This window comes from Balaenoptera acutorostrata, chromosome 2, assembly GCF_949987535.1.
Source record: "Balaenoptera acutorostrata chromosome 2, mBalAcu1.1, whole genome shotgun sequence".
NCBI lineage: Eukaryota > Metazoa > Chordata > Mammalia > Artiodactyla > Balaenopteridae > Balaenoptera > Balaenoptera acutorostrata.
Window position 1 is genome coordinate 184,672,998 of NC_080065.1, and position 24,554 is coordinate 184,697,551.

The 24,554-nt window shown below is 59.7% G+C and overlaps 1 protein-coding gene across 6 annotated transcripts; it reads right to left on the reverse strand.

Moving 5' to 3' along the window:
* Positions 1–10,682: 10,682 nt before the first annotated feature.
* On the reverse strand, positions 10,683–24,196 carry MKNK2 (MAPK interacting serine/threonine kinase 2). 6 transcript variants are annotated; one of them, XM_057540743.1, is made up of 15 exons: positions 23,920–24,194; positions 22,569–23,330; positions 22,291–22,426; positions 18,645–18,732; positions 18,446–18,547; positions 18,268–18,365; positions 16,130–16,209; positions 15,734–15,807; positions 15,373–15,477; positions 15,183–15,238; positions 14,997–15,092; positions 14,343–14,537; positions 13,747–13,911; positions 12,966–13,009; positions 10,683–12,618 (listed from the first exon to the last, which is right to left on the reverse strand). In XM_057540743.1, the coding sequence occupies exons 2-15, from the start codon at positions 22,805–22,807 to the stop codon at positions 12,387–12,389; spliced, it is 1,710 nt and encodes a 569-aa protein (XP_057396726.1). In that variant the 5' UTR covers positions 22,808–23,330; positions 23,920–24,194; the 3' UTR covers positions 10,683–12,386. The 6 variants fall into 6 exon arrangements, 4 of the variants coding, with proteins under 4 accessions (XP_057396726.1, XP_057396724.1, XP_057396727.1 ...); XM_057540741.1 differs by having other exon boundaries at positions 10,683–12,624; positions 23,920–24,193; XR_009007150.1 differs by having other exon boundaries at positions 12,528–12,618; positions 14,343–14,632; positions 23,920–24,196.
* Between the last annotated feature and the right edge of the window lie 358 nt (positions 24,197–24,554).

Below are 24,554 nucleotides of genomic sequence, written 5' to 3' on the forward strand. Positions count from 1 at the left end.
TGCAGGGGACATGGGTTTGATCCCTGGTCCGGGAAGATCCCTCATGCCGCGGAGCAACTAAGCCCATGTGCCACAACTACTGAGCCTGTGCTCTAGAGCCCGCGAGCCACAACTGCTGAAGCCCGCGTGCCTAGAGCCCGTGCACCACAACAAAGAGTAGCCCCCACTACTCTAGATACCCAACTAAAGTCCGCGTGCAGCAACAAAGACCCGATGCAGCCAAAAATAAATTTAATTAATTAATTAAAAAAACAAACAAAAAAACTGAAATCCTGAGACACATTTCTTTTAGCAACACATAAGGAAATATTCTGAAATGTGAGAAATAAATGTTCAATTTTAATATGCCATATTCTTTATGTTAAACTGAAAGCCTTTTTTTTAAATTTTTTAAAATTTATTATTTATTTATTATTTTTATTTTTGGCTGTGTTGGGTCTTCGTTTCTGTGCGAGGGCTTTCTCCAGTTGCGGCGAGTGGGGGCCACTCTTCATCGCGGTGCGCGGGCCTCTCACTATCGCGGCCTCTCTTGATGCGGAGCACAGGCTCCAGACGCGCAGGCTCAGTAGTTGTGGCTCACGGGCCCAGTTGCTCCGCGGCATGTGGGATCTTCCCAGACCAGGGCTCGAACCCGTGTCCCCTGCATTGGCAGGCAGATTCTCAACCACTGCGCCACCAGGGAAGCCCGAAAGCCTTTTAATAAAAGCCCTTAGATTTGAAACCATTTTAAATTTGTAAATATAAACTTTTAAAACATCACCTTTGTATGGAGAAAGGGAATGCCATCCTCCCCTCTTTGAAATGTCAGAACCTAGAAAAGGTCAAGCTCATGATTTTGATCAGAACATCTCCCTTCCTGTTGGCAAGATGATCTTTTCTAGGGACTTCCCTGGTGGTCCAGTGGTTAAGAACCCGCCATCCAATGCAGGGGATGCAGGTGCCCTTGTCAGGGAAGTAAGATCCCACATGCCGCGGGGCAACTAGAGCCGCACGCCACAACTAGAGAGAAGCCCACAACGAAAAACGAAGACCCAGCGCAGGCAAAATTAAAAAAAAAAAAAAAAAAAAAAAAGATGATCTTTTCTAAACAAATCAGGATGAAACGCAAAAACTGGTGAATTGACCATAATGCTATTTCAAATCACCATTTTTAGGACCCATAGGTGGTCAAGGTGGTTAAGTTACTTTTGAGGAATAAGTTACAAGATCTTTAGTTATTTTGTACACATTTCACCCTTCCATGTCTGCGGGGAAGAGACCAACAGATCTATCCATAAAGGTGTTTATGTTTCAAGTAAAAAAAATGTTTTAAGGGACTTCCTTGGCGGTCCAGTGGTTAAGACTTTGCCTTCCAATTCAGGGGGTGTGGGTTCGATCCCTGGTCAGGGAACTAAGATCCCACAGGCCTCGTGGCCAAAAAAACCAAAACACAAAACAGAAACAATATTGTAACAAATTCAATAAAGACTTAAAAAAAAATGGTCCACATCAAAAAAGATTTTTTTTTTAATGTTTCAAATTTCTCTGAATACAAACTTTCTTACCTCACGTCATACCTTTGCAAAGTCACAGCTCTTTAGCCAGATGCTGAAGACATCCCGTGGGGGACCAACTGGATGAAGTTCTGGAACAGGCGTAATTTCTACGGTGCTAGAAATCAGGAAGACGGTTGTCTGGGGAAGTGGAGGGGACTTTTTAGGATGCCGGAATGTTCTAGGTCTTGATGGAGTGTGGGTGACATGGGTTCCCACACTTGCCTAAACCCATCGAAGTACACTTAGGATCTGTGCAGGTCACCATTAGTAAACTATACTGCAATTAAGTTCAGTTGGCATAAAAATATTACATTTCTACCATCAGTTCTGGCATCTTTTCAAAGACACAGAGATTAGCTGTGAATGCAGAAAGTTGAGCCCACCCAGATGCGGGGGTGACCAGAGAATGTCGCCAAGCCTTTCTGCCCCACCATGTTGATATGCTTCCTGTTTGCTATCAGACACCTGAGTCCCTCGCAGAAATTCTTGGAGAGGGTTTTGAGGTTCACACCCAGGGCTCCCTGAATCACCCCCAGCCCTGTCTAAGCTGGTGGTGGCCTCTAGAGGGCGCTGTTAACATAGCCAATCCCAGGAGTTTTCATTCATTCTGGAGCTTCAGCAATTTTTAGGAAACCATCATTGGCAAGCAAGGTGGGAGATCATTTCCTACCCCACCTCCCTGACTCTTGGACACTGGGGCTGTCCTTCAGGGATATCATTCACACCAAAAATGCCTGATATTGAAGAAAAATTTTGGAGAGGCGGCAGAAAATTTGGGAGGAGCCAACTGGAGATCAGGATTAGCCATCCCAAATGTGCCACTCTGGTGTAAGAATTACTCTGAGCTGAAAGCATCTGAGTTCTTGAAATCTGTTATCTACCTAAACACAGAGCCTCATACTGTCATAAATCCCTGCCTGGAATCAACTCATTTTCTCTTCTCGGAGAAGACAAGTCAGCTCCCAGACAGACTTTGTCGCAAACTATCATATCTCTCACCTATTCTCCAAAGGCCCATTTATCTCTCCTAACATTCGTTTGCTCTCCCATAAGTGGCCTTTCTCCTCTCCCTTTCCTCTACTACGAAGGCCTATGAGCTCTCAAATCTCACTGTTCCTTTGGGGATTCACTTCTTTCTGCGACGCCCCAAGCATGCAAAAGTAAAAATTAATACATTTGTATGCTTTGTCTTCTGTTAAAATATCCTTTGTCAGTTTAATTCGCAGCTCCCAATTATGAACTTAAGAGGGTAGAGGAAAACATTTTCCTCCCCCACACAACGAGGTCAGTTGTGGGTTGATGCTTCCTCCTTCTACGTGGCCTAAGTTAGCCGGCGTCTAAGGTGGAAACACTTCTGAGAAGCCAGCCTAGCCTGTCCTTGACATCCTGGCCCAGGAGGGGACCCCTTACAAATGGGTTAGTGACCGCAAGCAGATGCGGCCCAGCCCGTGCCAGGTGCTCAGCCTGGATTTAATTTCTGGGCCATTTAAAGTCTCACACCCCATCAGACGACGGGGTTTGCCAAAGCACAGAACAGAAGATTCACCCACAGGGACAGCACGGCCCTTGTCACATCATAAATTGAGGATGTGACTGGATTTGGGGAAAGGAAGAAAGAGACCATTTCAACTGAGACCAGCCAGGAGTTTGGAGCTCTTAATGAAACTCTTGGTTCCAGCAGTGGTGATCAGCAGTGTTGAGATAACCAGGTGAGTCATGAAAGGGGAAATCAAGCCACTCTATGTGCTAGAAGCTCGTTCCAAGAGTTTTATCCATGTGACTCGTGTCACTCGATTTTTTTTAAGTTATTTTATTATTTATTAAAAAAATTTTCATGTATGTATGTATGTGTGTATGTATGTATGTATTTTGGTTGAGGCGGGTCTTATTTTATTTATCGTGGCATGTGGGAACTTCCTTGCGGCACGTGGGCTTCTTAGTTGTGGCATGCGGACTCTTAGTTGCGGAATGCATGCGGGATCTAGTTCCCTGACCAGAGATCCAACCCAGGCCCCCTGCATTGGGAGTGAGGAGTCTTACCCACTGGACCACCAGGGAAGTCCCTCATGTCACTCTAGTCCAAGGATAAACTGTAGCACGTGGAGCCACCAGGTCCCACCTGAGGGGATGCAAGTGCCACCTAGGAAGTATTCAAGCCAAAAATGTTACCCTGACTCCATCAAGCCTTTGACTCCGATTTCCCACTTGTAAGAAATTCAGGGGTTCAGGAAATGAGCTAAAAGCACTGGAGCTGCCAGAAGTGACATTCTGCAGGACAAGGGGCTTAGCCTCTGCAGGAAGTCAGATCAGGAGCAAAGGGCAAGGTGACATGGGCTGTTGGCAGGAGTCTCAGCCCTTCTCCACGTGGGCATCTCCATAGCGCTGCTTGAACATCCTCACAACATGGTGGCCGGCTTCCCCCAGATGAGTGATCCCAGAGACAGTGAGAGAAGTCACACCCCGTCATTTCCCCAGTATCCCATTGGTCACCTGGTCCATCCTATTCCATGTGGGTGAGGGCTACACGAAGCATGAGTATCTGACAGCACGATCATGGAGGGCCAACCTGCAGGCCTGGTGACCATCAAAAAGGAAGGGAATGGAAGACAAAAGATAGAGCTACCATATGACCCAGCAATCCCACTCCTGGGCATATATCTGGACAAAACTCTAATCCAAAAAGATACATGAACCCCAATGTTCATGGCAGCACTATTCACAATAGCCAAGACATGGAAGCAACCTAAGTGTCCACTGACAGATGAATGGATAAAGAAGATTTGGTACACATATACAGTGGAATACTACTCAGCCATTAAAAAAGAATGAAATAATGCCATTTGCAGCAACATGGATGGACCTAGAGATTATCATACTAAGCGAAGCAAGTCAGGAAAAGAAAGACTGATATCACTTATATGTGGGATCTAAACTATGACACAAATGAACTTATCTACAAAGTAAAACAGACTCACAGACATAGAGAACAGACCTGTGGTTGCCAAGGGGGAGGGAGGTGGGGGAGGGAAGGATTGGGAGTTTGGGATTAGCAGATGCAAGTCAGTATATATAGCATGGATAAACAACAAGGTCCTACTGTAGAGCACAGGGAACTATATCCAGTATCCTATGATAAACCATAATGGAAAAGAACATGAAAAAAGAGTGTGTATATATGTGTATAACAATCACTTTGCTGTACAGCAGAAATTAACACAACATGGTAAATCAACTAGAATTGAATAACAAACAAAACTTTTAATTAAATAAATAAATAAAAAGGAAGGGAATGAACAGGATGGGCAACCAAGATTGGCAGTTCTACCCGAATGACCCCAGTGCAGGGTTTTTAAATAGACCTTCTACCTCCTGGGACATCCCTGGTGGTCCAGTGGTTAGGACTCTGCACTCCCACTGCAGAGGGCACCAGTTCGATCCCTGGTCGCGGAGCTAAGATCCCACGTGCAGCGAGGTGAGACCAAAAAAAAAAGAGAGAGAGAGAGAGATCCTCGAGCAGCAGGAGGTCTGGGGCTCAGCCACCTTGAGCTCCTTCAACCTCTGCCACTTCCCTGACTCCAGCTCAACTCCTCCCCCCTTCCAGAAGGTTCTGGGTCCCTAAATTCTTCACAGGGAGAAGCCTCGCCCTCCCCAGCTCCTACCTGAGCCAGGAGAGGCCCCAGATACCAGCACCCACCCAACCGAGGAGGCAAAACAAACAAGACAGGACAAGCACACCAAAGAGGCAAGTGTGCAGGCGACATCACCTGACACACCCAGGCAAGGACACCCACTGGTCTTGTGGGCAGCGGGAGGAGAATTCCTCTGTGGGCAGGGACCTCCCGCACCCCACTGGCCATCAGGAAAACCCTTCAGTGTGTGTGGAGTGTGCCCTCCAGTGTGGAGACTGTAAATGAAAACATTTATTCACTGAGGATTTTTTTTAAACCCACGGGACAAATATATTTTATATACGCTCATTCTGGGGCGTAAAGTGGTTCTGGATAGAGAGCAGGTACAACATGTGCCTTCCTTTATGATAGGAAGGAAGGCAGACAGGAGGGAAAGAAGGAGGCGGGACCGGCTCCAACTGAGGACACAAAAGCTCTGCACCCGCAGGCAGGTGAGTTACGTGGCTGCACCTCTGTTTCCCCATCTGAGACTCCTCCTCCTCCCTGTTGGGATGCCCAGAGCACCCCCGGCCCCAGATGCAGCCCTGCTTCTATCTCTTGCTAGGGTGGGGGTCCCGGTGGCCCTCCCCCCAGGTGCCACCCACTGCTGTGGAGTGTATCCCCCTGGGTGGCTGTCACGGGGCGTGAAACCCCAAGGATCTACACCAGCGAGGGGTGAAGGTGCTGAGGACAGGGGGAGCCCCCTCTCCTGGAACTCTGGCGCCCTGACCCATTTTGCAGATGGGCATACTGAGGCCCAGGTGAGGGCAAACTCAGTCTCACATGGAGGGGCCAGAGTCACATGGAGGGGGTTAGAAGGCCAGGAGGGACTGCCCATCCAGAGACCTCACTCACTCAACCTGTCCCACCACAAACATCTATTGAGCGCCAACCATATGCCCGGGGCTCAGGATGAACAAACTGAGGATCAACCAAGGACCTGGGGTGAAACCCAAGGTAACGCACAGACCGGGCCTTTTGACCTGCGTTCTCCAACGGGGCAGCCAGCAGCCCCACTGGGCCACAAAAATGTAAATAAATGAAAGTGAAATCAGTGAAGCATTCTGCCCCTCCTCTTCACTGGCCACATTTCACGTGCTCAGTAGCCACATGTGGCTGATGGCTGCACAGATGGAGGACACGTTCATCACACCAGGCGGTTCTATCAGAAGACACTGGCTTCCACAGTCCAGTCTGACTCCTTCTATTTCCAAGTGAGAACGGGGTGAGTGGAGTTTTGTCACCTGAAAAGCATGCTCTATTTTGCTTTGAGCCCAGAGCGGTGTTGGTTGGTACCATGAAAGGCACACACACAAGGGGATACAAGAGACAGTGTCGACTTGTAGCAATGCCAGGATCTCGCTTGTGACACTGTAATAGACTTTTGCAAAAATGTTGCCACTGGGGAAAATGTTATTTCTTACAACTGCTATGAATCTACAGCTGTCACGGTAAACATTCTAAGCACAAAACGTTATCTGGATGATGGAGGTTTTTTGGCACCCCCTTAAATTTCACGCCCAGGGGAGGGTCCTGGCCCAGGACTGGAGTGGTGGCGAGCCGGTTTCTCCCCATTGTGTGCCTGGCACCAGGTCCCCAGGGAAGGGATAAGTGGCCAGGGGTGACTCACTGGGCTGATGACCTCAGCTGGGGAGGCATCAGGGCTCCAACCCACAACTCCGACCCCTGCACCTGCGGGGTGGATGCAGAATGTGCAGATAAAACGCTGGCAACAGGGGACTTCCCTGGCGGTCCAGTGGTTAAGACGCTGCGCTTCCACTGCAGGGGGCACGGGTTCGATCCCTGGTTGGGGAACTAAGATCCCGCATACCGCGGACCAGCCAAAAAAACAAAACAAAAAACCCCCACTGGCAACAGGCTCTTGTCCCTGTTTGTCTGCAAATCTCTGCTGGGGACTTGCTCACCAGACGCTCTCCCCAACGGCCTTTGGCACCAGCATCCTGGGACCCAGACCCTGGAGGCCTCCTTGGTTCCAGAGCCAAGGATGCAGCACTGGACAAGCCCCTCTTGTTGGTGTCCCAGGTTTCTGCCGCTTCTCAGGAGGTCACAAAAGGGAAACTGAGGCCAGGGAGAGCTGGAGTTGGCGGACGTGACAGAAACCCCATGGCATCTTCCCGAAGTTGCCCACAAACCCCAAACCCTATGTGCAGGAGAACGTGATGCCCATTGGATGGAGGGGATGAATACAGCCCAGTGTGGGGACCCGAGAGGGTTCACGGCACACAATGGCCCAGGGCTGATGGGCTCCAGATGCCCATCCAAATGCCAGAGGCAGGCGAGGTGGGTTGGCAGGTGACGCTCTTCACCCAAGTGCCCCGCCCCCAAGAAGCCAGCCCTCCCTCCCTCGCCAGCTCACCCCATGCAGGCTTCCACCAACGGGGTAAGTCCTTCCTCACGTCCGACTTGATTTCATCAGGCTTCGCTTTAAACCAGTTTCTCCTCCTTCTGGGTGAGTCTAAGACCAGGACAGGCCGCAGTTTCCTGAGATGGAACAGTGAAAGAGGTTGTGAGATGGGATGATCCACGGGGAGGACTTGGGTTGGTGACTGGTGACAATGGCGGGAACAAAACCTGCACAAATCCCTACACTCTGGGGCGGAGACACCTGTGCTGGTGATAAGACATTCCTCCATGCATTTATTGAGCACTCACTGTATACCAGACTCAACACAGACTGGGTCCTGTCATGTTTTTCATTCTTATTTAGGAGAAATTCACAGAACATGAAATTCACCCATTTAAAATGAACACTTCAGGGACTTCCCTGGTGGTCCAGTGGTTAAGACTCTGCTCTCCCAGTGCAAGGGGCACGGGTTCCATCCCTGGTCGGGGAACTAGGATCCTGCCTGCCGCACAGCGTGGCGAAAAAATTAAATAAAATGAACACTTCAGGGGCGTTTAGTACATTCACAGAGCTATGTAACCATCACCTCTAGTTCCAGAACATTCCATCCCCCCAAAAGAAAACCAGTGCCCATCAGCAGTCACCCCCACCCCCTCCACAGCCCCTGACAACCAGCAATCCACTCTCTGTCTTTGTGGATTTGCCTGTTCTGGACATTTCACATAAGTGGGATCACACACTATGTGGCCTTTTGTGTCTGTATCTTTTTCAGTTCACTTTATTTTTTAAAATAAAATTTCTTTTTTAAAAGACAGTATTAGGTTTACAGAAAAACTGCGAAGACAGTACAAAGTTTCCAGATACTCGCCCTGTTTCCCCTACTCTTAACACCGTACATCAGCATGTGTGGCCCTCTTGTGTGTGCGGGGCAGCGTGGAGGGCAGCTCCCGAATCACACATGTGATTTGCCGTGATCTCGGGGTGACAGACCCAGTTTGCAGATGCCCCGGACCAGCTGAAGCACCTGCCATGAGCCCGTGAGCCCCGTTTACTGAGATGCAGACAGGTGGCCACGGTCGCCAACTTGGGAAAGGCTTCAGCTCCTCCGGCTCCGGGATTTTCCTGCCACTCCTCCAGGGGACGTGGAAGGGGCGGGATCGGCCAAGAGGAAACCGCAAACATCAAATGTACAGCGGCAGCTCCGAGAACAAGCTGTGCCTGGCAGCTGCAACTTGGCAGGCGGCAGGGGGCAGGCAGAGGTCAGCGGCGGGGCCTGGCGGGGATGGGCGGGGCTCGGTGCCACCTAGGAGGGCGGTGGCTTGGCATGCAGCACCCACCCCATTCCCCCCACATATACCAGGCCAGGCAAGGGACGGGGCGGGGCCTGGAGGCATTGGGAGGGGGACTGCGGGGTTTGAGAGGAGGGCTCTAGCAGGCGGCTGAGCAAATGCAGCGGTAGGGCCAGGATCCAAGGTGTGCCTGAAGGTTCCTCCGGAAGGGCCAGGTGGGGGAGGGTGCCACCTGGCGAGCCCGGGATCCTGGGCAAGAGAGGAGATTCTAGGGCGTACACCTTGCCAGGAGGCCTTTTGGACAGCCCGGAGAGCCTCCCTCTCGCCCCCCCCCCCCCGCCAACATGCAGGCTGTCCCCGGGCGCTGGCAGACACCCAGCATCTGTGTGCTCTGTGGCCTCCACCCTCACCAGGCCCGTCAGCCCTCACTGGACTGGCTGCAAGGGTGACAATGGCTCTCGGGGTCCTTTGGGCCCCAAGCCCACACTCCACCTGGTGACAAGAACAGTCCTCCCAAAAATGGCATCTGATGGGGTCTGTGCCCTGCTCACATTCTTCCTACGGGTGTCCACCCGGGGGCAATGAAACAACCACCAGACAAACGTACACTGATGTTCACAGCATGACTCACAACTCCAAAGAGCGGAAACCTCAGTGTCCATCGATGGGTGATGGATAAACACAGTGTGGTCCGGATGATGGACCAATCACTCAGCCATGAAAAGGAGTGAGGCACTGACACACGCCGCAACACGGATGGACCTCGAGGACGTGATGCTCAGTGAGAGAAGCCAGACACAGAAGGCTCCGGGGGATGACCTGGACCGGCCCACCCTGGGACTGCCTGCTCCCCACCCCAGGCCCTGCAGAGGCGACCACATCTACTTCTTTCTTGCCCCTCTCACTGTACTACCTGCTGGCCTCCTCACCTGGCTCCTCTCAGATCCCTGTTGTCAGTTGAGGAAACTGACAAGCACAGCAGTCTGGAAGAGACTGCGATGCCAGGTGGGGCTGCTATCTTTAACCACTGGACTCCCCTGCCACCCCCTTTTGCCTCCTGCCTGCAGGGAGCCCTCCCTGATCCACCGCCTCCCTCCCTGCATGCCCCCCAGGATCTGAAGTCAGCCCTGGACTGCCCAGCAGAAACCCGCATACAGCAAGAACTTAATCATGGCTGAGGGGATGGAGTCTAGAGAGGGAGGTGGGCCAGCTATGAGGGGGAGGTTTGAATCACCGGGTTTTATCGAATTAGGTTGCGCTGTCTAAAGGCGCCCCTCCCCCACGCAAAGCTGTTTTCCCGTTTCCCTCTGGATCTGGGACAGCTGTGCGCTTGACCCCAACCTAAGCTCGGACATGGGGAGGTGATGCAGGAAGGCTTCCGAGGCCAGGCCGCTCAGATCCACCAGCCATGCTGCGAGGGAGCCCAAGCCATGCAGGAGGCCACGTGTGGGCACCTGGCCCTCGTTCCCAGCCGAGCCAGCCTTGGTGCCAGCCCAGCCCACACCTGCGGATGATGAGTCTTTCCCTGCCGAGGACCCAGGTCTCCTGGAGCAGAGAGAAGCCGAGCCCACCCGTGCCCCATCTGAATCGGTGACTCACAGCATCACCAGGAATATCAAAATGCCTTTGGGCCAAGGTTTGAGGCAGCTTGTCGCAAGGCAACAGAAAGCCAGGGTGCGGGCACGCAAACTAGTTTTTGACTTTTATTAAATCCTTACAAAACAGAATACAAAATACCGGCGTTGACAGTTGGTGTAAAGGAAAACTTCTGAGCTGTATCAGTTCACCTGGTACAGTGGAGTTAAAGTGCTTGGATGTTTTTCCCCCACTTTAAAAAAATTTGAGTTCTTTTTTTTGTCTTTTTCACACATCTTAACGTTGAAACACTGCTGTGCCCCCTTCCCCCCAGCGCCAGGCTCGTTCACAGTAACGGTTCTGACCAGTCCTCCGGGCCGCACTGTCGTTGTGACAGGGGTGGGGGAGGAAGTGGCTGTCCCACCTTTGAGGAAAAAAAAAAAAAAAAAAAAAAGCTGCTCACAGCTCAGCTTTCCGGAGTAAAATGGCCATGGCGCCTGCAGCGGGCGAGAGTCCGTTTGTTTCTTTTTTACAAAAAGGCAGAATCCTCGGTTGCAAAACATGGAATCACTGATGGGCGAGAAATGATGGGGGGTGGCCTCCCCACCCCCGGAGTCTTTGGAAAGGCCAGTCCACAGATCGGCGGGCGGGCGGGGCGGAGGCCCCCCACCAGCCACCAAGGACGGCGACAATCTCCGAGACTCGGGGGGCCGCAGAGACGGCACTCGAGCCCCCCACGCCTCGAGGCCCGCCCCGCCCCCCCCCCACATTCAAGTATTCGTCAAGAACAGGGAAGTCAGCTGATGTTCTGGAAAACTAACGAGACAGGACGAACAGCTAGGAGCCGGAGGGCAATCTGGGCGGCTGCCCGCGCCCCCAACCCCGGCAGAAGCCCGTGTGCACGTGGAAAAGGAAGCCTGTGAATTGCATAGAGTCTCCCACCCGAGGACGAAGGGCGTCAGAGTCTCCCCAGCCCGGCGGGTCACGCGACGTCTGACTCAGGCGCGGGCGAAAGGGGCACGGCAGCTGCGGCCTTTTCCTGAAGGTAGGCGGAACAGAGACGCCGCCCTGCGGGGTTGGGGGGGGGGGTGTCCCGCGAGACCCCGGGGACGCGGCTGACAGAGCTTCCACGCCAGACCCGAAGGGCGGCCGGGCAGGACGTGGCCGTGGTCAGACTGAGCCCTGAGAAGGGGCACTCGGGTGCCCGGGTCGGGGGTCCGCGAGACCCCCACGTCGGCTGACGGGGGCCTGTCCGGCTCCTCGCGCTTCCTCTGGCGCCCCCCTTCCCGGGTGGGCAGTCCCCAGTGGAGAGGCCCGGGGAGGGGACCCGGGCAGCCGCAGCTTAAGGTCAAGGTTCGAGGGAGCCCCGATTGTCAGTCGGCGGGGGCTCCAGCGGGGGGCGCCACCCCGCCCGACCCCAGGCCCCGCCCTGCGACAGGGGAGACCTGAGAAGCCCCCGGCCCGCCCGGCCGCCAGGGTGTCTGAGAGGAGGGAAGGAAGCTACCGTCTCGTCGAGAGGAGGTGGGTGGGGGTCGACCCGTCCCTGAAAACACTGTGAGGGCCGGGGAGTGGGGCGGCGAGGTCCCGCCGGCACGGGGAGACGCCACGCCCTCCTCTCCTGAGTCACGCGGGCGGCGGGGAGCGGCCTTCACAGTACCCGGCGCGTCCCGGGCCGGTGCAGCGGGAGGGCCCCACCCAGCCACAGGCCCTCCGCTCTCCTCCCCGGGCGCCTGCTCTGCATTTAACACCATTGAAAGGAAAAAAAAAAAAGGAGGGGAACAGGAAAAAAACCCAACAGCAAAAACCTTATATAAAAAGACCCCCAAGCTGAGCTTAGCGCCTCGGAATCCAGCCGGGGGAGGGCAGCCCGCTGGTCACCCGCGAGCAATAGCTTAAAAAAATCTTTAGACTTGAGGGGGGGAGGGGCGGCCTATGTACAGAGGGAAGGAGGGGGTCACGCGTGGTCTCCCACCAGGACCACGGGGGCCGCGGACAGGCTGGCTCGCTGCCGCCGCTGGGCCAGCTTGGACTGGGAGGGCGGGGACAGCTGCAAGCAGCGTGAGGTAGCTCGGATGACCACGGGCTGGTCCTGCCCCGCCTCCTCGGCCGCGTCCTCCTCGCGCTGGGCCAGCTGCCGGTTCATGGCAATGGCCTCGGCCGCGAACGACGTGAGGTCTTTGGCGCAGCTGTTCCTGGGGACAGGGCGGAAGTCACCAAGGAGAGGGAGGTAGCCGCCGGCCCGTCCCCCCTGCTTCCCTCGGGACCCCTGGGGTCTGTTCAGTGCCCTGGGGGAGGGGCTGCAGGCCCCAGGAGGCCCCAGACTCCGCAGGGGGCGGGAGGGGCCGGCGGACTGGAATTCGCGGTGGGGTCACAAACTCATCACCCGGTACAAGGACACCCAAGCGCTTGGACGGCTTCCCCCGCCAAGACTGAAAGAGGGTCGTGTACTCTTCCTTAAACATCTCAACATTTAGCGCCCCCTCCTGGACCCGGGGCTCCCCGCTCGGAGCCCGGGATCCCACACGGGCCTCACCTCTGCAGGACCATGGGGGTGGGCAGGGTGTTCTCCGGGGCGCACTGCAAGGAGACAGGAGAGGTGAGGCTGAAGAGCAGAGCCCGCCCGCCTCGGGGCGCCCAGCTGGCTGCGACAGCACCGGGGGTTAACGCGGTGCACCTGCCTGGGAACCGAGCCGAGCTGGGGGGAGGGGCGCGGCCCGAGCCGGGTGAGCGTGGTGGACGTTGCCAGAGCGCGTCGTGGGCGGAGCCTGCCTCTCACCAAAGCTGCCCCTTCCAGAGGGTTCCCAGCTCCCAGCAGGGGTTGGGAGCCCCCTCCACCAGCCCATCCGCCTTGACAGTGGGGCCCCAGTCTTTGCTCCCCACAGTGCCAACTTGTATTTTTGTTAAGCCCCCTGCCCTGGTGGCCTAGGCATCTGCCCCGCCAGAACGACAACTGGGCAGAAGAAACAGCAAGCTCTTCTGAGCTTGGTGGGGACAGAGCCTTGGACAGGGGGTGGCAGGCACCCGCCTGCCACCTGGCTGACCTCAGCTTGACACTCTGTTCCAGGTGAGAAGAGGCCCCTGCACCGCCAGGACACAGGGCCTGGTGACTCGCTGAGAAGCAGCTCCTGCAGTCCCAACCCAACCTGGCCAGCAGGCAATGGGGGGTCTCCCTGCTGCGCGCTTGCCCGCTCTGGGGGGTCTCGATGCTGAGCCACCTAGGTCTGTCGTACCCTTGCTCTGAGTCACCCCAGCCCACTGGCAGAGACTGGATGGAGGCCAGCGGCCCCCCAGGCCTCCCTGGGGCTCCCACTCACCCCCTGCACCCAAGGGTGCTGCAGCACTTGGGCAGCACTCAGCCTCTGCTTAGCGTCACGGACGAGAAGCTTGGAAATGAGGTCTTTGGCAGCAAAGGAGATGTGGGCCCAATCCTTCTCCGGAAACTCGTACTTGCCCTCCTGGATGCTCTCAAACAGCATGTTCTGGAGAGGACATGGAAGGTGGGGTGAGCTGCACCCAGCAAGGGCTGAGGCCACGTCGCAGATGCCTGAAGGGGCAAGCCTGGACCCGGAGGAGCACCGCTGAGTGACAAGTTCTGTCAGGGCCCCCAACCTCCACCAGCTGCATGTGACCTGGGCCCAGGGTTAGGGTCGGGGAAAGTGCCCTGAGCTCAGCTGGCAAAGCCGGGGGCTCTGGCAGGCCAAGGAGGGCAGGGACCCACCCATCTGGGGGTGGCTGGGAGGCTGGGCCAGAGAGTGGCCTCGGGGAGGCACTTGGTGAGCCCTGCTCAAGTGGGGCCCGATTTACTGAAGGGTGGCTCTGGGCGGCCAGGCTTTGGGGGGATCAGGCCATGATGCCTGAGCCTCAGGTAGAAGGCTAGAACCTGGCCACCACGGCAGGACCCCACTCGCACCTGGCATGCCGGGCAGGCCTCGCCGCGGTCCCAGCCGCAGTCGCTGCCGCAGTGGCCCACGAAGGGCGGGTAGCCGCTGAGCAGGATGTAGAGAATGACGCCCAGGCTCCAGAGGTCACAGCGCTTGTCATAGATGCTCGCCTCCTCGCTGAAGGCCTCCACCACCTCCGGGGCCATGTACTCGGCGGAGCCGCACTGCGGCCGGGGGCGGGAGCGGGGGCGTCAGGGCCCGCGGAGGGGGGAGGGGGGCGCCCCGACAGGGACTTCCCGGAGCCCGCAGCCAGACAGCCCTGCCCGACCAATCACAGGTTGCTGAGGGAGCCAGCCCCGCCTTCGCCCTGCCGGCCAATCAGAGGCTGCTGAGGGATTCGGCCCCGCCCCAACCCCCGCCCAATCAACAGGTGCCGGGAGCCCGTCCAGCCTCACCGCGCCGGACCGCGGCCCCGCCCAGCCGCTCTGCCCGGCCAATCAGCGGCTGTTGCTAAGCGGAAGCCCGAGTTCCGAGGCCCGAGCCGCCAAACAGGCTCCGCACCTCGAGGTTATGCAACTGCAGCCTGGGACCGGATTCGGGGCCATTCCCGCCCTCTCCGCCCCTGCCAGCTACCCGTCCTCCCCGCACCCCACTCGGGGCGCCCTGAGCCCGCAGGCCCTCACCGGGGTGAGCAGCTCCGGGGTGGAGATGGGGGAGCAGTCCCCGTTGAGTTTGATGCCACTGCCCAGGTCAAAGTCACAGATCTTCACGGGGGACACCTGGGCGGGGTCAGAGAGGGCTGTGAGGGTGGGGGTCCCGACCCTGGGGGCCCTGGCCCGCAGGGAAGGCCACCCCCAGGTGCCCCTCACCTGGTTGGGGTGCTCACAGAGGATGTTTTCCGGCTTTAGGTCCCTGTGGGCGATGCCTGCAGGGAGAACCAAGAACCACGAGGGCGGGTCAGGGGTCCGTGGGTGGGTGGACACGTCTTCCAGGAGTCCTGGGCAGGTGGACTGGGCTAGACACCCAGGGACCCCTGGGGCAGGCAGCGTGGCCACCCACCTTTGTTGTGCAGAAAGTCCAGGGCGCTGGCCACATCCTGCACCACCACGCTGGCCTCCAGTTCGTTAAAGTGCCGCCGCTTGTGTATGTGGCTCAGGATGGAGCCTGGGCCAGGCCATGGAGCAGAACACACAGGGGTCACCTCCACTGCCCAACGGCCAGCACCCACCCCACCCCACCCCACCCTGGCAGGGAAGCCCCCACTCTGGCCTCCTCGGGTCCAGAGTCCTCCAACCTGAGCTGGCGTGTGGACCCCACAAGGCCCCTCTGATGTGCAGGCCCCCCTGAAAGGTTCTCCCTGGTGGCCCTAAGCCCCCGGCCCGTTAGGATCAGATGGAAAAGCCTGCCAGGCCCCACGTACCGCCCCGCATCTTCTCAAACACCAGGTAGAAACGGTCGTCTTCCTCAAAGAACTCAATCAGCTCTAGAACGTTCCTGGGGTTGGGGCAGGGAGGCAGGGGAGGAGTGAGGCTTCCTCAGGCCTGTGGGCAGCCACAGCCCGGCCCAGCAGGGGCCCGCCTTCTCCACCCACCTACCCACAGGAAGGCCGCGCCTGGGGCCACGGGCCTGCTTCCGCCTTGCCCACCTCGGGACTGTCAGCCTGCCTGCCGCTGGGCCCACCCACAATGCCCAGCACAGGGCCTGGCACACAGTGGGTGCTCACTAAGTGCTTGCTGGGGGTGATGAGGCACTCGGGCCCATTCAGCCACTGAAAGATGGCTCGGGGCCCAGTGTTGTGGAGGGTAGGTCACATTACCTGTGTCCCTGGCACTGATACAACATCTCCACCTCCCGGAAAACCCTACTCCGAATGTGGCCTGGCTGCTTCTCAATGATCTGAAACATCAGCGGGGGGAGGACACACACACAGACACCAACTGGGTCAGCCAGACCCCCTACAGCCTGAGACCCGCCCCCCCTCCCCTGCCAGAGACTTCCCCTGTGTCACGCCTGAAGCTCGTCAGAGCTTAGATTTTGAAGTTCTGGAAAGCAGAGCTATCCTATGGGGGCCCAGAATTTACCAGAAGTCAAAACTTTGGTGTCAAAACAAACTGGGGGCAACGTGTTTCCCCAGAGGCGTCACAGGAGGGGCGAGCGGGACAGGACCTGGTAGCTCTCCGCCCCTGACTGCCACAAGCCTTCGGGTGTATTTGGGGACTGGAGCCCCTGCAAGATACTCCTTTAGGGCAGCAGGTTCCTTAGCCTAGCGGCCTCCTCTCCCTGACCAGGAGACTGGGGGCCACTGTGCCGGCTCACACACCACCCAGGGGACTGGAGGGGCCTGGGGGCGCCTGGCTGCCAGCCAAGCCATCCCACTTGCCTGGGCACCAGTCTGGACAGATGCCCCGGCCTCGTAAGCCCAAGTCTGTTTCAGGCCAGGTCAGCGGGCACAGCCTCCCAGGACCCCAGAGCCTCAGGAAACCAGCCCACGCCTCTGCGCCCACTCCCCTCTGGCACCCAGGAGCTCTAAGGACCAGAGGGTTCTGGGCCCACCCCCTGGGGTGAGCCGCTTCGCTCCCAGAGAGGGGAGGTCAGAAAGCACATGCCAAAAAAAAAAAAAAAAAGTGCGTGCCAGCTCTCTCCCAGCAAAGCCAGGCCGCACACACCTGCTGGGAACCTCTTCCCAGGTTGGACCTAAGGCCCCCTCTCACTGGGTGGGCGGGCAGCCTGGGTCACCACTGTGCCTGGGGCTCCCAGCCCACCAGCAGCCTGGGGGAGGGGACATGGTGTGCTCCACTGGCCAGGCTCCAGCAGGAGGCGGGCACGCACATCCACTGGTCACCGGGGCTTGGCCACCACCCTAAGCACTGTCCCACCTGTCTAGTGACAAATACACCTGCCCCACAGAGGGGCAGAACTACCAGATTCCAGAGCTCCTTGAGATAATGCCAGCAGCCGTGCCCTCCTGGAGTTACCTGAACCTCATTCCGTCCCTTGGGAATGTGGCTAGGGCCCCCCCACTCCACGGAGACAGCGGTCCCTCTCGGGAGGGAACGGCCTTCTGAGGGGTCACACACGGTATAACTAACCCAACCCTCCGAGCCTTGGTTTCCCTGTCCGTCGGAGTGACAGAAGCCAGGCTGCCCAGCAGGGGCCTTAGGAAGGACACTGACCGTGCAGAATGTGCTTGAAGCCAGGTGTGCAGTCCTGTGGCACCATCACCCACCCGACCCGGGCACTCCCAGCGGCGGGGACCACAGCCACCCCGGTCACCACGCTTCCACCAGGGCCTGAGGCTTCCGGCCAGCCCGCCTGCCACTGTGCACCTGGCCCTCCTTCCTGGGCAGCCAGTCTCCCGTTACCCCACCCAGCCCAGATGCAGGGTCATGAGGGAAGCCTGGAAGGCTTCTTGGAACACAGGGTCTGACGCCCGGCCAGGCGACACAGGCTGCGCAGGCGCACCCTGGGTCAGAGGCGGCCCAGGGCTTGCAAGAGGCTCTCGCGGGCCTGCCCTGGTCTCCCCTGATGCCCAGCTCCCCCGGGGCCCGAGTAGGGCATTGCCTTTCAATCTCTGTAACCACTACAGGGAAGCATTCGTCATCCCTGGGGACAGGGGCCTGGCCCGAGTGACCCAGCAGGTGAGCATCAGCTCTGACTGAAGCCCCCAGTTCTCGGCGGTCCCTCTGGCGCCAGGTCCTTGGCCACCTGTGCAGTGGGGCCACCCCTTGTCACTTCCCACCCAGACTTGGGGGCTCAGCCCAGGCTGACCTGGATTCCCAGGTGTGGCCTGAGTCACTGGCCTTGAGGCCATTTTTAGACACTGGTTTTCCCTGGCTGCCAGTCGGCAGCTCAAATGCCAGCTCCCCTCCTTTTGCCACCCCTGGCGGGTGCCAGATCCCAGGCACAGCTGGGGAGGGGCGAGGGGGGCCGCCCAGGTGCTGGGGCCTGTCTCACCTTGACGGCATACTCCTGGTTGGTGATGAGGTTGACACAGGTCTGCACGCGGGCGTGGGCACCCTCCCCAAGCACGTCCTCCTGCAGCTGGTAGACGTCTGCGGAGCAGGGGGCTGGTGAGAGCCACCCTGGGCCAGCCCATCTCCCCAACACCGCTGCCCCCGCCGGCCCCACTCACCTTCGAACCTGCCCGAAAAGCTGTCGGTGGCCCGGCACCTCTTCTTCTTCTTGCCCCTCTTCTTGGCGTCAGGGATGTCGATGGGCTGGCTGGCGGGCATATCTGTGCAGGGACAGCCAGACGTGAGGCCCGCCTGGCTCAGGAGGTGGCCCAGCCCTCCGCCACTGCCAGAGGCTCGCCCTCCCCCCAAGCCCCTCACCAGGGCGGGCCGGGCACTCCAGGCCGAAGTCAGGCTCCCCGTGGTGGGCCTGGTCTAGGGAGAAGGCCAGCTCGAAAGGATTCTGCCCCTGCAGGAGAGGAGAGGACAGAGCTCAGGCCCCAGCCCTCCAGGGCAGCTGCACCCAGAGTGCCCCGGCCTCCACGTCCCCACGCTGCGGAGCACAAAGCCTAGCTCTGCCTGACCACAAGGAAATGGACCTTTCACCCCCAGCCCAGGGCCCTCGGGGCCTCTGGGGAGGGGGTGTGGTATGGGAGGAGGCCAGACGCAGGCAGGGGAGGGGGTGCCACCTCCCAGGCCAGGCCTGAGTCCCGTGGGGCACCAGGCCATGTCTTGAGCCTCGGTTTGCTCACCTGCAGGATGGGGCCAGCACCACAGCCCGGCTGACCGCCCGCACCCCTGCCGGCACAGGGATCAAAGGCAAAGGCGCAGGGCAGCCAGTGGGAGGGAGTGAGTCAGCGGCTTCCCGGGGCGGGGCTCCCAGCCAGACGGCCCTGCCTGCTTTCCCATGGCTTCCTGGCCTCAGTCTCCCCTCTGTGGAATGGGGCACCACTGCCCTCCTTGCCTCTCACTGTCCACTCATCTCCGCTGCACCTCCCGGCCCAAGACGATTCCCGCCACCACACCTCTGCTCCTGACGCGCCCACAATGCGCCCCGTCCCCCAGCTCTGCACCTCCTCTCCTGGTCCGACCCCCCTCGCTCGTCTGCTTCCAGCTCCGCACCACTGGGACCCGGCTCCGGGGGCTCACGGGAAAGGCACCCGCAGTCTCCCGTGTGAGCACTGGGCCGCTCCCTGGCCCGGCCACAGCGCACTGTCCCGTGTACCCTCAGACACCCCAGGACGGAGCCCCTCACAGGCCACGGTGTCCAGCTAAGGAAACAGCCCTTGAGCAGGGAGGGGCCTGCTCAAGGTCACCTGACGGCCCCCGGGACTGGGCGGGGGGTGCGTGGGATCCTAACAAGGGAACGAAGGCAGCTGGGGTTCCTCCAGTTTCTGCGGATCCAGCGTGAGGACTGGTGGCCCCCGGCAACGCACGAGACTGAGGCTTTAAAGTTGGGGCTCTGAGGCCCCACTGTGTTTCTCTAGGAGTCTGCTCTCATTTAGCTCCCCGAATCCTGGCGGTCCAGGTGGCCAGGGCTTCGGGTGGGCGTGGGGGCCCTGTACACGCGACAGTGGCGCCAGCTCTGATGCTGGAGGACCTGGGTCAAGTCACTGCCCCTCTCTGGGCCTTGGGACAAGGGGAAGCAGGGCTCCAGCAGGAGGGCCATCTGGCAAAGAAGGAACTCCGGGAGAGCCCCAGGGAGATACCCAGGGGCCTAACAGCAGAAGGGGCCAGGCCAGATTCCTGCAGACGGGAGGCCCGGAAGCCAGTCCGGCAGCACAGGGGCAGGCAGAGGTCACAGGGAGCGGCTGAAAAACAGGCGTGGGCCCTCCCGGCCTCGCCACCCACCCGCCCTGCAGATAGTTGCTAGGAGGCCCAGCGGGCGGGGGAGGGGAGGAAGGCAGCGCTCCAGCTAGTCGGCGCGGGATCGTCCACCAGCACCTGCCCCTGCCCGCCCCGGGGTCCGACACCCACGGGGAGCCAGGCACACGGCTGTGCCAGCACCGGCAGTCAGCGCTCTGAGCAGCTCAGTCCAGGGGCGTCTGGAGGCGTCAGGTGACTCCCTCCTCCCAGGAGGAGGGGCCCCAGGGTGGCAACGTGGGGTGATCAGGAGGGAGGGTGGACGTGAGGCTCGGGGCCAGCGGCGGCCCGCACCAGCTACCTCACCTCGGCCTAGTGACCTCAGCTCCTGGCCTGACCAGCACCCAGGGGTGACTCGAAAGGACCACGAAGGGCACGAGGACCTCAGGAGGCCTGTCACCGACCCCACACCCCTGTGCCAGCCTCCAATGTAAAGAGCTGGACCCTGGAGAGAAGGGGCGGCCAAGCCACCAAGGTGAAGGGACACTAGCCATGCCAGCTCCTGTGTCCCTGTCACCACGTGCGGGGGGTGCTAAGACGAATGCCCATGCTGTCCAAGGCTCCACTCTCCCATGTGGAAATGGGGAAAACACATCAGAGACACCTGGCAGACGCTGCTGCCAGGCTGGAGGGAGGGCGGGCGGTGGCCGCGGCCCGAGGAAGCTTGGGGTGCAGTGGGAGGAGACGCCTAGCGAGGCCAGCCTCTGGCCACCGGGAGGGCCACCTCAGAGCCAGCACTCCCTGCCCAGTGTCCCTCCAACTCCCTCAGGACTCCCACAGTCCCACCTCAGCGCTGGGCTCTCGCACGGCCTGCAGAGGCCAACCCGAAGTACCAGGCAGTGTTGCCAGGCCAGGCCCAGGGCTGGCTGCGGGCCTCCAGTCAGCAGGCCTTGGCAGGAGGTGGCTGGAACCATCCAGAAAGTTCGACTTTGCTTTGGCCACTGTGCCGGCCCCACGCGCTGACCCCATCTCGGCTCCCACCTAGCCCCCGGAGAGGACAGACCACCACCAGTGACGTCTCAAGTCCACCCTGCTCCCGCCCGGCCCTGAACACTTGGATGTGCCAAGGCTGTGGCTGCCCTGGGGGGAGAAGCCAGGATGACAGGCGTGTGGGCAGGGGTGGGGCGCTGGCCCGGGACGCTGGCTGGACGGGCCTGGGAGTTTTAACCCCAACAGTCTCAGCTCGCTCCTCCCACCCTGGTGTGCAGTTCGCCTGTAGGCGTGCGCGTGCTGCACACACACACTCACACACACCCAGGTCTTGCCTTCTCTAGAGGGCAACAGGTTCTTGCCCAAGAAGGCCCAGGGCAGCCATTACATAACACGGCCAGTGGGGTGGGGTGGCCGCTGACATCACTGTGTCCCCTGGGCCAGGCCCTGTGGGGCCCCTGCCTAGCACCTGCCTGCCCTCCCCAGACTCGCTCATCTGAGACTAGAACTGCGGCGGCCCCGTGCCACAGCCATGGGGCCGCCGCAGAAACTTCCTGCTCCGACAGGAAATAGCCTGGGGCCTGGGGTGTCTGGGAGGTGCTGCGCTGGGAGGGCATCCAGCCCACTGCCCCATTCTGCAGACCACCCAGGAGGGTGCAGGGGAGGCCTGCAGCCCCGCCTGGGGTTCCAGGAGGAAGGACCCCGCAGACCCCCGCAGGCCCCATGACGCTGGGGACCGGACTGTGGCCTGCTGACAGTCCCCAGCAGTGCACACTCGGCTGGGCTCTGCAGGGGACATACAGCCAGGGGCCCCCACGGGCAGGACGCCCCTCAGCCCTGCCCGGGGTTCCTGGAGGAACGACCCCAGAGGCCCCTGGGCGCTAGGGACCGACTGTGGCCTACTGAACTCCCCCCTCCTCACCATACCAGCACATGCCTGGCTCGGGTCGGCAAGGGACACATATGTAGGGGTCCCCAGCCCGGTTTGGGGCTTCTGGAAGAAAGACCCGACAGGTCCCAGGGTGCTTGAGATTGGACTGTGGGCTGCTGACACCGCCACCCGCGCCCCCCACCCCCGGCCCCGACAATGCACACCAGGCTGGGGCAGCTCCAGGCGAAGGGTGGGGAGCTGGCATGAGCCCCGGCGGGTATCCTGGGGGGCGGGCTCCGCGTCCCGCCACCGGCCACTCGGGTGGTCCAACCCGGGGCGGCCCCAAGCCGACCCGGCCCTCACCTTGAAGGAACGGTGGAAGCCCTGAAGTTCGGCTGTTTTCTTCTGCACCATCTTCTGTCCGGGCCCCGCCAGCGGGGGAGGGGACGCGGGGCCCGGGGGGCGGCCCGTGGGCGGGGGGGCGGCCGGTGAGGGGACCCTGTGGGCGGGAGCAGACAAAGGAGGGCGTTGAGTGGCCGCGGCAGGCGCGCCGGGAGCCCGGGCCAGGACGGCGAGGCTCCGTGGGGCCCGCTCCCCGAGTCCGGGTCGGGGTCGGGCCGGGGTCGCAGGGCCACACTCACCGGGGTCGGGCTCCGGCCGGGGCCTTAGTGCCGCCGCCCGAGACGCGCAGCCCGGAGCCCGCTGCGCGGACCGCGCGGGGAACAGCGCCGCCGCCGTCGCCGTTGCCGCCACCGCGGACTCCTCCGCCAAGGCCGCCACCGCCGAGAGGAGCCGGGCGGGCCGCGTCGCCGTCACTTTTATAGGCCAGGTTCGGCCCCGCCCCCACTACCCCCGCCCCGACGCAGACCCCGCCCCTCATGGCTCCGCCCACGCACGCACGGCGGGGGCGGGACTGGAAGGCTGCTCTGGCGGCTGGGCGTGTCTGCGCGCCTGCGCTGTGTGGTGCGCGGGGTTCGGGGGGCGGGACCCGGGAAGGATCCTGGCGGGCGTGGGCAGGGTTGCCGGAGGCTCCGGGAGGCCCGCGGGACCCTGACACTGAGCCGAAGCCCGGCCCTGCCCTCTGGCAACAACCGCAGTCTGTCGGCCTGCCGGGGCCTAGAATACACTGACTCCTTTGGACGACACCCCCGCTCTAGAACCTGCCATGGCTCCCTCTTGCATCTCTGTTCTAGGATCTGCCATGGCTCTCTTTTTGGGCTTCCCGATCCTGGCCCCAGCTGTCGTGCAGGCGCACCCCAACAGGCTTATAGGCCCGGCTGCCTCCCCAGGTTGCTTCCCAAGAGTTCATGCGACTGTTGGCTGGGAAAGGGGACCACATTAGGGGGTGGGAACAGACCTGTGAAGGACCGTCCTTCAGTCCTGCAAAGGAGCGTTTCCCCTGCCTGATGGAGAGAAAGCCCAAGGGGTGGGGGCGACCAGGACAGGAGGCAAAACACAACCCCATTTTGGCTGGGGCCCCTGACCCAGGCTCTGAGAGAATCAGTCAGCTCTCTGTCCCCGCAGCCCAGTGGTGCATGGTCCTCAGACCCCGTGTCTGGACTCTTAGTGTTACAGGCCTGCGGAGTAAACTGTCCTCCCTCTCCTCCAGGCCCCAGCCTGTCCTTTCAGAGGCTTCCCACCACCCACCCCCAACTGTCCCCCAACGAGGCCTGAGCTGGACCATCCCCTTGCCTGTTAGGCTACCTCTATTTCTGTGCTGCCCCCCAAGGCCACAACTCAGGCCACGGGAGCTGTAAGGCCTGACCTCAGCCAGCTCTGGGGTGTTTGGAGGGACCTGCAGGGAGCTCCCCGGCCATCCCCCAGCCCTCCCCTGCCCCGCGCGTGCGCGTGTGCATGTGTGTGTGTGTGTGTGTGTGTGTGTGTGTGTCTGTAGACACACGTTGGCTCCAGGTGCTGGGGTGGGGCTGCTGGACTTGCCTGCCCAGGGGAAGCCTCAGGCTCCCTCATCATCATCCCCACCCCTCTCCTTACCTGGCTGTCCCTGTCTGTGTGTACACCGTCACCTGCAGGTCTTCATGTGCTTCTGGATGGCATGGGTGTGTACAGATGCCCCTCGCCAGAAGGCCAGCTCTGAGAAAGCCCAGATCCCCGCACGGCTGGTCCAGCACCCAGCACAGGGCCTGGCACACACACAGGAAGTGCTCACTGAATAGTGCTGAAGAGAAAGGATGTATTTAAGCATGTGTGAGTGCGTGCGTGCATGTCTGTGTGCACGCATATAGGGGTTGGGTAAGGTATGAGCTTCCTGAGGCTGCTTCTGGAGCCCAGAAGTCTGAAATCAGTGTCATCAGCAAAGCCACACCCTCTCTGAAGGCTCTAGGGGAGGATCCTTCCTACTTGTTCCAGCTTCTGGTGGTTGCTGGCAATCCCTGGTGCTCCTTGGCTCACGGCCTCATCACCTCAACTCTGCCTCATTGTCACGGGACCATCTTCTCTGTCTGTGTCTCTCCTCGCTCCTAAGGACACCAGTCATTGCATTAAGGCCACCTTAGGGACTTCCCTGATGGTCCAGTGGTTAAGACTCCGTGCTTCCAGTGCAGGGGGCGCAGGTTCAATCCCTGGTCAGGGAACTAAGATCCCACCTGATGCAACCCCCCCAAAAAAGG